This window comes from Rhinopithecus roxellana, chromosome 21, assembly GCF_007565055.1.
Source record: "Rhinopithecus roxellana isolate Shanxi Qingling chromosome 21, ASM756505v1, whole genome shotgun sequence".
NCBI lineage: Eukaryota > Metazoa > Chordata > Mammalia > Primates > Cercopithecidae > Rhinopithecus > Rhinopithecus roxellana.
The window spans coordinates 72828599-72841979 of NC_044569.1; the positions used below are offsets into that span (position 1 = coordinate 72828599).

Consider the following 13381-nt stretch of genomic DNA (forward strand, 5'->3'; position numbering starts at 1 on the left):
AGGTCAGCTTGCCACCAAGAAATTGGCATTTTGGGATGTTGGGATGTAGCAGTTCACTGGGCTGAAGGGTAGAGTATCTAAATCATGTACCAAGTAGAGAGTGGACACTGGACCACGTTACACTTTAATATCTTGATATTTATAGAGGAAAGGTGCTATGTAATTTAATATATGATTACACACTATCAACATGCCTGTAGAATAAACAGGCCTTTTTTTATGATTGGAAAAAGTGAGTCTCAGATATTTATCAGGATTGGATTCAAAGAGACTTGGTCACTGGTCTTCAGAGAAGAGACTAACATTCAGTTTCCCTTTGTTTTTAAGTGCTCTCTATTATATTATTCTCATTGGAATTGGGCCTTTGAGATAAATAATTGGTTAAGGTTGCAAAAGGAGTGTTTTGCATCTGGAAAACACTTTGGTCTGAAGATGAGCTGGTTATTTTATTATCAGCATTGTCTGTCTACAGCTATTCTAATATTGCCTCCTAGTGATGTTTTGAGTACTTAGTTGGAGAAAAGTTTGAATTGTGGACCTCTTGGCATTAATAGCTACCTGCTCAAAAATTCAAAAATCCTCTCACATATATTGTCTCATTTGGTTCCTTTAACAATCCAGTGAGGTAGGTCTGAGGTTTACCCATTCATGAACATGGATATCTTTTCATTTATTTAGATCTTCTGTTACTACTTTTGACATACGTTTTTCAATGTGTTTTTCACATGTTGAAAGTAATTAAAGTATGAAGACATTTCATAGTTTTCATAGTGTTAGTTTTGTACTTTGTTAAATTTATCCTTAAAGTATATTTATTCTTTTTGATGCTATTGTGAATAGAATCATTTTCTTAATTTCATTTATGGTTATTCATTGCAAGTGTATAAAAATACAGTTGATTATTGAATATTGATCTTGTATCCTGCTACCATGCTAAATTGATTAATTCTAATAGTTTTTTAGAGGGTTCATTAGGATTTTCTATATATAGTAGTTCCTCTTCCCTTATCTAATGGTTTCATTTACCCATGGTCAACTGCCTCCAAAAATATTGAGTGGAAAATTCCAGAAATAAATAATTTGTTTTAAATTGTGTGCTATTCTGAGTATTGTGATGAAATCTGTCTCCATCCTGCTACATCTTGCCTGAAATATGAATCATCCCTTTGTCCAGTGTATCGATGCTCTGTGCACTTACCTATTAGTTACTTAGTAGCCTTCTTGACTGTTATAGTACACAGCATTACAGTGGTTGTGTTCAGGTAACCCTATTTTAATTAATAAGGGCCCCATGGCTTACAAGAGTGGTGATGCTGGTGGCATATTTTTAAATTCTATTTTACTATTATTTATCCTATTTTATTATTAGTGTTGCAAATCTGTTACTGTGTGTAATTGGTAAATTAAATTTTATCATAGGTGTGTATGTATAGAAAAAACATAATATGTAGGGTTCCATACTGTCTGAGGTTTTAGGCATCCACTGAGATTGTGGAACCTTATGAGATCATGCCATCTGTAAATAGTTTTACTCCTTCCCTTCTGATTTGAATGCCTTTTATTTCATTTTCTTGCCCAGTTCCCCTTGGCGGAACTCTGAGTATAATGTTGAACAGAAATAGTGACTGTACGCGTCCTTGTCTTATCCTTCCTCTTGGATATCCTTGTCTTATTCCTGATCTTAGGGAGAAATTCAGACTTTCACCGTAAGTATGATGTTATCTGTGGGTTTTCTGTAAATCCATTTATCAGGTTGAGGAAATTTCTGTTTCTCTTTTTTTTGGGGTCTTTTTATCTGAAAGAAAGTCATGTTGAATTTTGTCAAATGCTTGTTCTGCAGTCTGTTGAGATGATCATGTGATTTTTGTCTTTCATTCTATCGATAGGGTGTTTTATAGTAGTTAATGTTTGGATACTAAACCACCCTTGCATTCTTGAGATAATTGGCACTTGGTCATGGTATATAATGCATATAAAATATTGCTGGATTCATTTTGCTAGTACTTGGTCGAGAACTTTTGTGTCTCTATCCATAAGGGATATTGGCCTGTGGCTTTCTTGTGATGTCCTTGTCTGTTTTTGGTATCATTAATACTGACCTTATGGAATGAGTTGAGACATGTTCCCCGCTTTTTTATTTTTTGGAAAACTTTGTGAAGGATTAACATTAAATTTTCTTTTAAATGTTTGGTAGAATTGACCAGTGAAGTCATCTGGACCTAGGCTTTTCTTGCAGATACTCTTTTGATTCAATATCTCCATTCATTAGAGGCCTATTCAGGTTGTCTGTTTTTTTCTTGAGTCAGTTTCAGTAGTTTATGTGTTTCTAGGAATTTGTTTCATCTAAATTGTCTGATTTATTAGTTTATAATTGTTTATAGTCTTCCCTTATAATCCTTATTTGTATAATAATACTTATGCCCCCCCCGATTTTATTTTGTTAATTTATTTTTTTGAGATGGAGTTGCGCTCTGTTGCCCAGGCTGTAGTGCAGTGGCATGATCTTAGCTCACTACAACCTCTGCCTCCTGGGTTCAAGCGATTTTTCTGCCTCAGCCTCCTGAGTAGCTGGGACTACAGGCATGCGCCACCATGCCTGGCTAATTTTTTTGTATTTTTAGTAGAGATGGGGTTTCATCATGTTGGCCAGGCTGGTCTTGAGCTCCTGACCTCAAATGGTCTGCCTGCGTTGGCCTCCCAAAGCGCTGGGATTACAGGCCTGAGCCACCATGCCTGGCCTCACACCTGATTTGGATAGTTTGAGTCTTTTTGTTATTCTTAGTCATTCTAGATAAAGGTTTGTCAGTTTTGTTTATTTTTTTTCCAAAGACCCATCTTTTGGTTTTGTTGATTTTTCTCAGTTGTTTTTCTGTTCTCTATTTACCCCTGCTCTTAATCTTTATTATTTCTTTTCTTCTACTTGCTTTAGTTTTTATTTTGCTCTTCATTTACCAGCGTCTTAAGGGGAAAGGTTGTTAGTGATTTGAGATATTTCTTCCTTTTTAAGACCGACATTTATTAGCTGTGCATTTTTCTCTAAATACTGCTTTAGTTGCGTCACATAGATTTTGGTATGTTGTATCTTCATTTTCATTCATCTCAAAGTATTTTCTAGTTTCCTTTGTGATTTTCTCATTGACCCATTGGTTACTTAGAAATGTGTTTATTATGCACGTATTTGTGAGCTACCCCACTTTTGTTTTTTTCTGTCACTGTTTTCTAATTTCATTCCATTGTAGGTGGAGACCATACATTGTATTAGGTTGGTGTGAAAGTAATTGTGTTTTTTTGCCATTACTTTCAATGGCAAACTGTGATTACTTTTGCATCAACCTAATATAATTTCAATTTTTAAAAGTTTATTGGGGTTTGTTTTGTGTCCTAGTATATGGTCTGTCTTGGAGAATGTTTTGCATACACTTAAGAATGCTATTGTTGTTAGGTGAAGCACTCCATAGATGTGAGTTAGGTTTAGTTGGTTTATAGTTTTTTCAAGTGTTTGATTTCCTTGCTGCTTTTCTGTTTAGTTCTATTCTTCATTGAAAGTGGGGCATTGCAGTGTCCAAGCAATTGTTGAATTATTTTTCCTTTTATCACTTTTTGCTTCATATATTTTAGGCTCTGTGTGATGTATATGTGCTAAAAATGTTACATCGTGTTGATCTGTTAGCCCCAGCATTACAAAATGCCCTTCTTTATCTTTTGTTTAAAGTCTATTTTGATATTAGTATGGCCACTACAGCTTTCTTGTGGTTGCTGTTTGTATGATGTCTTTTATTTTCAACTCTTTTATATCTTTGAGTCTAATGTATGTCTCTTGTAGGCAGCATATAGTTGAATTTTGTTTTTTGTCCCACCCAACACTGTCTGCCTTTTGATTGGATTATTTTGTACATTCACATTTACATTTAATGTTACTATAGTTGGACTTAACCCAGCCATTTACTTTTGTTTCCTATATGTTTCTTTTACTTTTTCCTCTATACTTTTCTGGCTTTCTTTTGTATTAAGCAAATATTCCCTAGGGTAACACTTATCCTTTGTAATTTTTTCAACATGTTTTTGTTTTTCTTAGAGGTTGCTTTAGGGCTTACAAGGTGAATCTCATTGGAATCTCCTTCATGTGTATATTAACTTATTTCAGTGAGACAAAGAAGCCCTTTCTTTAAGCTCATTTCTGGCTTTCCTCTGCATATGTGTGTGTGAGTGTGTGTGTATGTAATTATTGCTTTATACCTTGCATCTAGTTATATCACAAACCCAACTATACCTTATTATAATTATTATGTTACATAATTTTATGTATTTTAAAGAAGCTGAGGCAGGGTGTGGTGGCTCATGCCTGTAATCCCAGCACTTTGGAAGGCCGAGGCGGGCAGATCACGAGGTCAGGAGATCGAGACCATCCTGGCCAACATGGTGAAACCCCAACTCTACTAAAAATACAAAAATTAGCTGGGCATGGTGGCATGTGCCTGTAATCCCAGCTACTTAGAAGACTGAGACAGGAGAATCGCTTGAACCAGGGAGTTGGAGGTTGCAGTGAGCCGAGAAGACTGCACCACTGCACTCTAGCCTGGTGATGGAACAAGACTCCATCTCAAAAAAAAAAAAAAAAAAAAAAAAAAGCTGAGGGAAGGAGAGAGAAGGACATGTTTATATCATTTGTTACATTACCTTATTTGTCTTTTCTGGATTTTCTTCATTTGTTCCTTTGCTTCTGAGCTACCATCTGAAGTACCTTTCTTAGTACAATACAGCTTTTCTTCCACCTATTTCCTCTGTGCTTCTGTTTGTAACAGTTTTACATTCCTATATGTTAAATTTCCAAAGATATAATTCTATACATATTGTTCTATACAATAGGTTTTTAAAACCAATTATGAAAGGAGAAGTAATAATGCATTCATACTGCCCAATTACATAATTACCAGTGCTCTTTGTTTTTTCCACGTGAATTTGAATTACTGCCTTGGTCACTTGTTTTCAGCCTGAAGAACTTCATTTAGTGTTTTTTGTATGGACTATCTGCTACTAATGAATCTTCTCAGTTTAAATTTTTTTTTTTAATTGTTTTGGAGACAGGGTCTTGCTCTGTCGCCTGTGCTGGAGTGCTGTGGTGTGATTATAGCTCACTGCAACCTTGAATTCTTGGGCTCGAGTGATCCACCTCAGCCTCTCAAGTAGCTGGGATTACAGGTGTGCACCACCACACCAGCCTACCTTTTAAACTTTTTTTTTTTTTTTTTTTTTTTTTAGAGATGGGGGTCTTGCTTTGTTGTCCAGTCTGGTCTCAAACTCCTGGACTTAAGCAGTCCTTCTGCCTCAGCCTCCCAAAGTGCTGGGATTACAAGTGTAAGTCACTGTGCCAGCCTGTTTTTAAATTTTAAATGTCTTTGCCTTCCTTTTTTCTTTGTTTTTGAACATTTTTACTACTATGTGTCTTGGTATGGCTCGCTTTGCACTTACCTTACTTGGGGTGTCTTGAGCTACTTTGATGTCAAATCTACTTTGAAGATTATTTTCCTTCAAATTTGGGAAGCTTTCAGCTGTTATTTCTTTGATTTTTTTTTTTTTTTTTTTTCCCTGTTCCTTTCTCTCTCCCCTCTCTTTCTGGTACTCAAATTATGCCTATGTTGGTGTCTTTAATGGTGTTCCATGTTTTCTGAGAATCTGTTTATTTTTCATCATTCTTTTTGTTCTTTGGATTGCATAATTTCTATAGATCTATCTCAAAGTTTGCTGATCTTTCTTTTGCCAGTTCAGGTTTACTTTTGAATCTCTTGTGAATTTGTTACTGTAATGACAGAGGTTCTGTTTTTTAAAAATAATATTTATCTCTAGTGATATTATAGATGTATTACACCTTCCTTTACTTCTTTAAGTATGGTTCCTTTTATACCTTTGAATATACTTATAATTGTTACTCTGACATTTATTAAATCTGACATCTAGTCTGCCTTACCGGTGGTTTCTGTTGCCTGCTTTTCCCTGTGTTTATGTCACACTTTTCTGTTTCTTTACATGTCATAGTTGTTAACTATAGTGTAGCAACTCTTAATACTGGTCCCCACTCCCTTGGGTGTGTTACTGTTTTTTGATTTTTTAAAAATGTCTGTCTGGACTGTTTTAGTGAGGTCTCCTTTTGCTACAATCAGCAGCTGCTGATGTTGCTTTTTAGAGGGCACATCCTTGAACATGAGCACTGTCATCCTTAGCAGGACTTTCTCTGTCTCTTTGCCTCATCTCTCTGTTAAGCTATCTGCTTATGCTGGTATCACACCTGGCTATTAGGATCCACTCATTGCCAGCGGATTGCCCTGTTGTTTTCGACAATGCCCTAGAGCCTAATTTGTTCCACAGTCTGATCCAATTAAATTTGGGCTCCTTTACAGAGGTAATTTTTTAGGCCAGTGTTTGAGGTTTGTTCTGACCCAAGGAGGACCCTTCTTAGTTGTCTCTTTGGTTTTCTTTGGTAAACTAGTAGACTTATGGTTTAGCTTGTATCTCTTATGAAGCTACAGCCTCCTCTTAATTGCTACTTTGTATTTGAGGGTGCCTTTAGCCTTGAACTTCTCCACTCTGTTTAACGTAAAGACATTTCATTTAGGGAGATATTGGGAGCAGAGGTCGGGACTGTGGCTTTCTTCTCTCTGAGTAATGTCCCTGCTCTAGGAATAGGGTACTGGGTGTGGGCAGTACTCAGGTCTTTTCTGCTCACCTCTCTCAACATGGAACCTCCACCTTATGAAAGAGCTGGGGTGAGACACTTGAGTTCTAAGCGTTCTCAGTGTGCTGTCCTTGAAGTACAGATTTCCTTTTATGAATGGGAATGGCTGAAAGAAGGGAGACTTGAACCTCTACAATGCACCTGTCTCAAGTTTATCCTCTTCAATATGTAGCTGGGATGGGGGTGAGGATTGGTAGATGAGAAATGCAAGTGACCTGCTCCTCCCAGGAAGATACCATAGCCTTAGATTGGGAGGTTAGGAGAGAGGGAGCCCTGTGTTCTTGGCCACACTCCCTGGAATGGAATTTCTGTCATGTTGAGACGAGAAGGGAAAGAGAGGGGAGTTGGTTGCAGCTCAAATGCCACATATTCTTGCTATTCTTACTGAGTTTTAGCAGATCTCCAATAACTGTAGTCATTTTCTGTATGCCTTAGGACAGTTTCCAAACGCTTTTTTTTTTTTTTTTTTTTTTGAGACAGAATCTCTCTGTGTCGCCCAGGCTGAAGTACAGTGGCACGATCTCGACTCACTGTAATCTCTGCCTCTCAGGTTCAAGTGATTCTCGTGCTTCAACCTCCTGAGTAGTAGCTGGGATTACAGGTGCCTGCCACCACACTTGGCTGATTTTTGTCTTTTTCAGGAGAGACAGGGATTCACAATGTTTGCCAGGCTGGTCTCAAACTCCTGGCCTCAAGTGATCTGCCTGCCTTGGCCTCCCAAAGTGCTGGGATTACAAGTATGAGCTACCATGCCTGGCCAGTTTCCAAAAACTTTGAATGGTTGTTTTATAAAAATAATTTTCACCAGTTATGTCTATTTTACTGGGGAACAGGGTTGTAGAGATCCTCTTGCCACCATTCTGAAAATGGAACTCCAGCTCTGAATATTTTTGTTTGTGCCTCCTTTTGACACAAAATACTTTTTTAAAGAGATTTTATTTATATTAAGACACAGTGTTGTGCTCTGTCACCTAGGCAGAAGCGCAGTGGCACCATCATAGCTTGCTGCATCCTTGAACTTTTGGACTCAAGTGATTCCTGCCTCAGTCTGTTGAGTAGCTGGGACTACAGGCACACACCCACTGCATTTGGCTAATTAAAAAAATTTTTTTTGTAGAGACAGGGTCTCACTTTGTTGCCCAGGGTAGTCTCAAACCCCAGGTCTCAAGAGATCCTCCTGCCTTAGCCTGCCAAAGTGTTGGGATTATAGGCGTGAGCCACCAAGCCTGGCCGAGAATTACTTTAGGTTAGAAATACTGAGTTACAGGATACGCAAATGGAAATAAATTTTGCACAGTCATGTAAAATTGAAGAAAGTAGTTAGTTGTACCAAATTGTCAACCTAAAAGAAAGAAGCTGAGACCAAATTAATATAGTGAGTTTATTTGGGCCAGCGTTGAGTACAGCTGCCCAGGACACACAAATTGTCTTGGGGAGTGCCTTTGTAACAAACAGGTTTTTAAAAGCAAAAAAGGGGATAAAGAATGGGTTGATTAAAACGTTACTTGTCAGCCAGATGTTGTGGCTCACACCTGTAATCCGGCACTTTGGGAGGCTGAGGTGGGAGGATCACTTGAGGTCAGGAGTTTGAGACCAGCCTGGCCAACATGGCAAAACCCCATCTCTACTAATAATATAAAAAAATTAGTCGGGCATGGTTACGCATGCCTGTAATCCCAGCTACGTGGGAGGGTGAGTCAGGAGAATCTCTTGAACCCGGGAGACAGAGGTTGCAGTGAGCCCAGTGAGCCACCTAGGCGACAGAGTGGGACTCTGTCTCAAAAAAAAAAAGAGTTATTTGTCAGGAATCCTCATTGGTTTGCAGAAATAACATTGATTGGTTATACTTTGTTGAACTATAGAGTGTGGTTTATGTTATCTGGCATGTAGCATTGTTAGGTTACTTTAAAGTTACTTGTGGCTACAGCAAGCAGTTTCAAGAGAGGATTGATTACATAGCAAAGGGGAGTAAGACCTAATTGCTGTCTCATTTTAATGCCTCTCTGGGGGAGATAATTTTAAAGGGCTCACATTTATATATATTTTTCTTTCTCAAATTTTATCTTTTCCATATAGACCAGCTAATTGACCAGCCCCATTTACTGAATAGTCTCTCCTTTCCTCATGAATCTACAGAGCCTTTTAGGAAAATGTGATATGACATATCTGCATGAGTTGATTTGGGGGTTCTCTATTCTATTCCAGTGGTCAGCTTATTCAGTCTTATGCTGTTAACCACACCATCTTAATTACTGTAGCTTTATAGATAGTTTTGATGTCATGAAGGAAAAGTGTTTTGCTTTCTTCAGGAACATCTCATTATATTCATAGATTTTACATTTTTAAATAGCTTGGAGTAAATTACATTTGTTCATCTTTGTATATAAGTAGCAGACATGAAATTCACTATGTACTGAAGACATCATTTTAAAGTGTTGAAAGAAATGGGAGAAGAAAATATGTGATGGTTATGCTGTATTTATTGGCTCAGAGGTCACTTTTTTTTTTTCCTTTTTTTAAATATAGGAACCGTTTTGATTAAAAGTAACAGTGGTCAGTTGATGTTGGTATCTCCTCAGCAAGCTGTAACAAGAGCTGAGACGACAAGTAACATAACCTCAAGGCCAGCAGTACCAGCGAATCCTCAAACAGTCAAAATCTGTACAGTGCCGGTAATATACCTTAAATATTTTTCATCTTTCTTTGTTTCTCAGCTGTAATTTTCATATAAATGTTGTGTATATGTTTGCTAGTAAACAATAATGTAAGACATGATTCTGCTTAGCTTTTTAAGTCAGCTTCCCTTGAATATGTCAATTTAATAAAGATTTTTGGTTTTGTCCTCTGATAATTGCCAAAATAGTACATTCAGTCTTCATATTCAGATTTTATGTCCTCAGAGGAATGTTCAGAGGGTTCTTTCCATCTTTTTTGAGACAGGGTCTCACTCTGTCTCTCAGGCTGGAGTATAGTTGCGTGAACATGGCTCACTTGGTTCACTGCAGCCTCAAGCTCCTGAGCTCAGGTAATCCTCCTGCCTCAGGCTCCCATGTAGCTGGGACCACAACTGCATACCACTATGCCCGACTAATTTTACTTTTTGCAGAGACAGCATGTCACTTTGTTGCTCAGGCTGGTCTTGAACTCTTGGACTCGTGACAATCCTCTTGCCTTGGCCTCCCAAAGTGCTGGGATTACAGATGTGAGCCACTGCACCTGGCCTATTTGCATCTTAAATGGAAAGAATATAATAATTCTGCCTCCCTAGTAGCTGGGATTACAGGTGCCTGCCACCACGCCTGACTAATTTTTGTGTTTTCAGTAGAGACATGGTTTTGCCATGCTAGCCAGGCTGGTTTTGAACTCCTGACCTCAGGTGATCTGCCTTCCTCAGCCTCGAAGTGCTGAGATTACAAGCGTAAGCCACTGTGCTTAGCCAGTTCTGCTTTAATTTTAAATTTTGATAAAATAGTAATTTTTTTTTTTTTTGAGACAGTTTCGCTCTTGTTACCCAGGTTGGAGTGCAATGGCACGATCTCGGCTCACTGCAGCCTCCGCCTCCCAGGTTCAAGCGATTCTCCTGCCTCAGCCTCCTGAGTAGCTGGGATTACAGGCATGTGCTACCACACCCGGCTAATTTTGTATTTTTCGTAGAGATGGGGTTTCTCCATGTTGGTCAGGCTGGTCTCGAACTCCTGGCCTCAGGTGATCTGCCCACCTTGGACTCCCAAAGTGCTGGGATTACAGGTGTGAGTCACCGTACCCGGCCTATAGTATTCATTTTTATTTGTATCTTATAGAAATTATCTTTAAGAAATACAGATATCTGTTGCATTTCATTAACTTGGCATTGTTAGAATGACTTATTTTACATTCATGGTGATCTTTCTAGATAACTGAAGCTTATCTTGTTTGATAGCGTTAAAAACATTTTTATGAAGCCAGGCGCGGTGGCTCATGCCTGTAATCCCAGCACTTTGGGAGGCCGAGGTGGGTGGATCACGAGATCAGGAGATCGAGACTACCCTGGCTAACACGGTGAAACCCTGTCTCTACTAAAAATACAAAGTATTTAGCCTGGCATGGTGGCGGGTGCCTGTAGTCCCAGGTACTCGGGAGGCTGAGGCAGGAGAATGGCGTGAACCCAGGAAGCACAGCTTGCAGTGAGCCAAGATCACACCACTGTACCCCTGGGTGACAGAGTGAGACTCTGTCTCAAAAAAAAAAAAAAAATTATATATATATTTTTAATGGGTATTTTACTTAAATAAAAAATGCTGAATGTAGTTTAGCATTTTTCTTGATGACTCAGGCTCATTGTAATGACAGATTGCATTGTTTTTTGTTGTAATAATCATTCTCTGCCAGTTTTTTTTTCATTTTTGTGCCCTACTAATTTGATTCTAGGTCCTGAAACAGTCATTATCTCTGTTACCATATCTGTCAATAATAGCTACTCCTTCCCTTTGTAGTTTGGTTTAATGACTATGGGTTGAGAATAGAGGTTAGCAGGTTTTTGTTTATAATTAAATATTACATAAGAATCTGTATTTTTTCTGTATGAACTAAAGAGTCAAGATTAATATTTTAATGTTGAATACTGTAATATTTATTTAGTTTGAAATTTCAGATAAATGGGTTATTTATTGAATCAGTTGCCACCTTAGAAATATGAAATGAGTGTCATCTGGGCAGCTGATCAGTTCAGTTAGGTTTGTAGTACAGAATGTGCATAAAACACATAAGGTTATAATGCCAATCATAACAAATACATTTGCTGTCATAAAGTGTTCTAATGTTCATGATAGTACTGATTTCAAATTACTAACGCTAATGACTTTGTGTTATCTTGCTCCCCTCCACCGCCAAGAACTCTAGCTCACAATTAATCAAGAAAGTGGCAGTGACACCTGTTAAAAAATTGGCACAAATAGGAACTACTGTGGTAACCACTGTTCCGAAGCCTTCCTCAGTACAAGTAAGTTGTACTGGCCATTCGTGCACTGGTTATTCTCTTAACTTAAAAAAAAAAAAAATCATTTAGTTATTTCCTGTTAGATATATAAGTTAATATGTGACATTGAAGATAGCAATTCAGTGATACATTATGGCACTTATCAAACTGGGAACTGTTGGAGGTATGGGAAACAAGATAAGCATGGTGTATATTCTTGGAATACCAGTTTTACTTCAGTGTATTAAATTAATACAAATCTGCCTAATAGCCATGTGTTGCAGTATCTGGAAGCAGGTGCTGAGATAAAATTTGGGATATATAGGGATAAATACCCATGGAAGGAAAGGAGAGTAGGTAAGAGTTTGAACTAGATGCAGGCCCAATAAAGCCTTAGCCAACCTAGTGGAGAACTTTGGAGCATATATGGCCTGTCAGCATTGTCCCACTGTGGGCTAACATGGTTGGCTGGGTTTAATTCCTACTCTCTGTTCAGTCATTGGATGTGGACTTTCCTGGGAAAGTTACCTTTGGGCAAGGTGATCCTCTGCAGCTGAGGGAAGCCTGAGGGAACTGATAAGTGGAGACTGTCTAATATCATTCCTAGCAGCAAGTTAGGACAGTACATATCACTCCTTGTCGTGGTTCATCACAGGCTACTCCTTGCATCACTTGGATCTGTTTCTTCATACATGTTGGAGATCAGCTGTTCTGGGATTCTCATGGTTTTCGTCTTTGGGGAAACAAAGAGGAGGTTAATACGATGATCTACAGTCCCCACTGCTGCAGCTGGTTTCTGGTGGCACCTGATATTAATTATTTCCCTCTTCCACTCTCCCTTCCTAGATTCCTTTCACCCTCAACTACCAGCTATACTGGTCTTCATTAACTTAAGTGATAACATGACCAGACCCTCATCCCTGAGGGATCTGTGGTCTTAATAACCATCTTCATTTGAGGTCAAGGTTGCTACACTTGTCTATTTATCATTACAATTGGGCAAGGAAATATAAGGAGGCATTTAAGTGAATCTTCTGAATTACATGGATTCGCCACACATACTTCTTTTTGCCTCCATTGTGTAGTAGCAACCCTACCTCCTCCAGATGATGGGAGTCAATTACCCTTCTGAAGATAATTACTCTTCTCTTTCCTGCTGGATCATGGTTATAAGGAACCAGAGTGCAGCCATAGTGTTTATTTTATTTTATTTATTTTTGAAGACAGAGTTTCGCTGTATCGCCCAGGCTGGAGCACAGTGGTGCGATCTTGGCTCACTACAACCCCTACCCCCTGGGTTCCAGCGATTCTCCTGCCTCAGCCTCCCAAGTAGCTGGGATTATAGGCATGTGCCACCATGCCCAGTCGATTTTTTGTATTTTTAGTAGGGACGGGGTTTCACCATGTTGGCCAGGCTGGTCTTGAACTCCTGACCGAGTAATCCATCTACCTCAGCCTCCCAACGTCCTGGGATTACAGGCATGAGCCACCACACCCAACTCAGTGTCTGTTTTTAGTGTCTGTAGGAACTCTTGCTTTGTCCTCTGGTGGAGGTGTTTGTTTCCTGTGGGCAGAAATGGGAAACAAAATGTCCTCCGGTGAGTCTTTGTTGTGAGTGATGATAAGTGGGGCCATTCATGCTGCTTCTCCTTGATTCCTTGATCTATGGGTTTGTCCTATTGGGGACGTAGTACCAT

At 38.8% G+C, this 13381-nt stretch overlaps 1 protein-coding gene across 2 annotated transcripts in view; it reads left to right on the forward strand.

Annotated features, from left to right (window-relative positions):
- TAF4B (TATA-box binding protein associated factor 4b) overlaps window positions 1–13381 on the forward strand; it is a 157040-nt gene that overhangs the window by 25134 nt on the left and 118525 nt on the right. For both annotated transcript variants that reach the window (XM_030926197.1, XM_010380747.2), the window contains exons 2-3: window positions 9257–9402; window positions 11601–11708. In XM_030926197.1, coding sequence (XP_030782057.1) covers window positions 9257–9402; window positions 11601–11708 — 254 coding nt within the window. The remainder of the gene's footprint in view (window positions 1–9256; window positions 9403–11600; window positions 11709–13381) is intronic.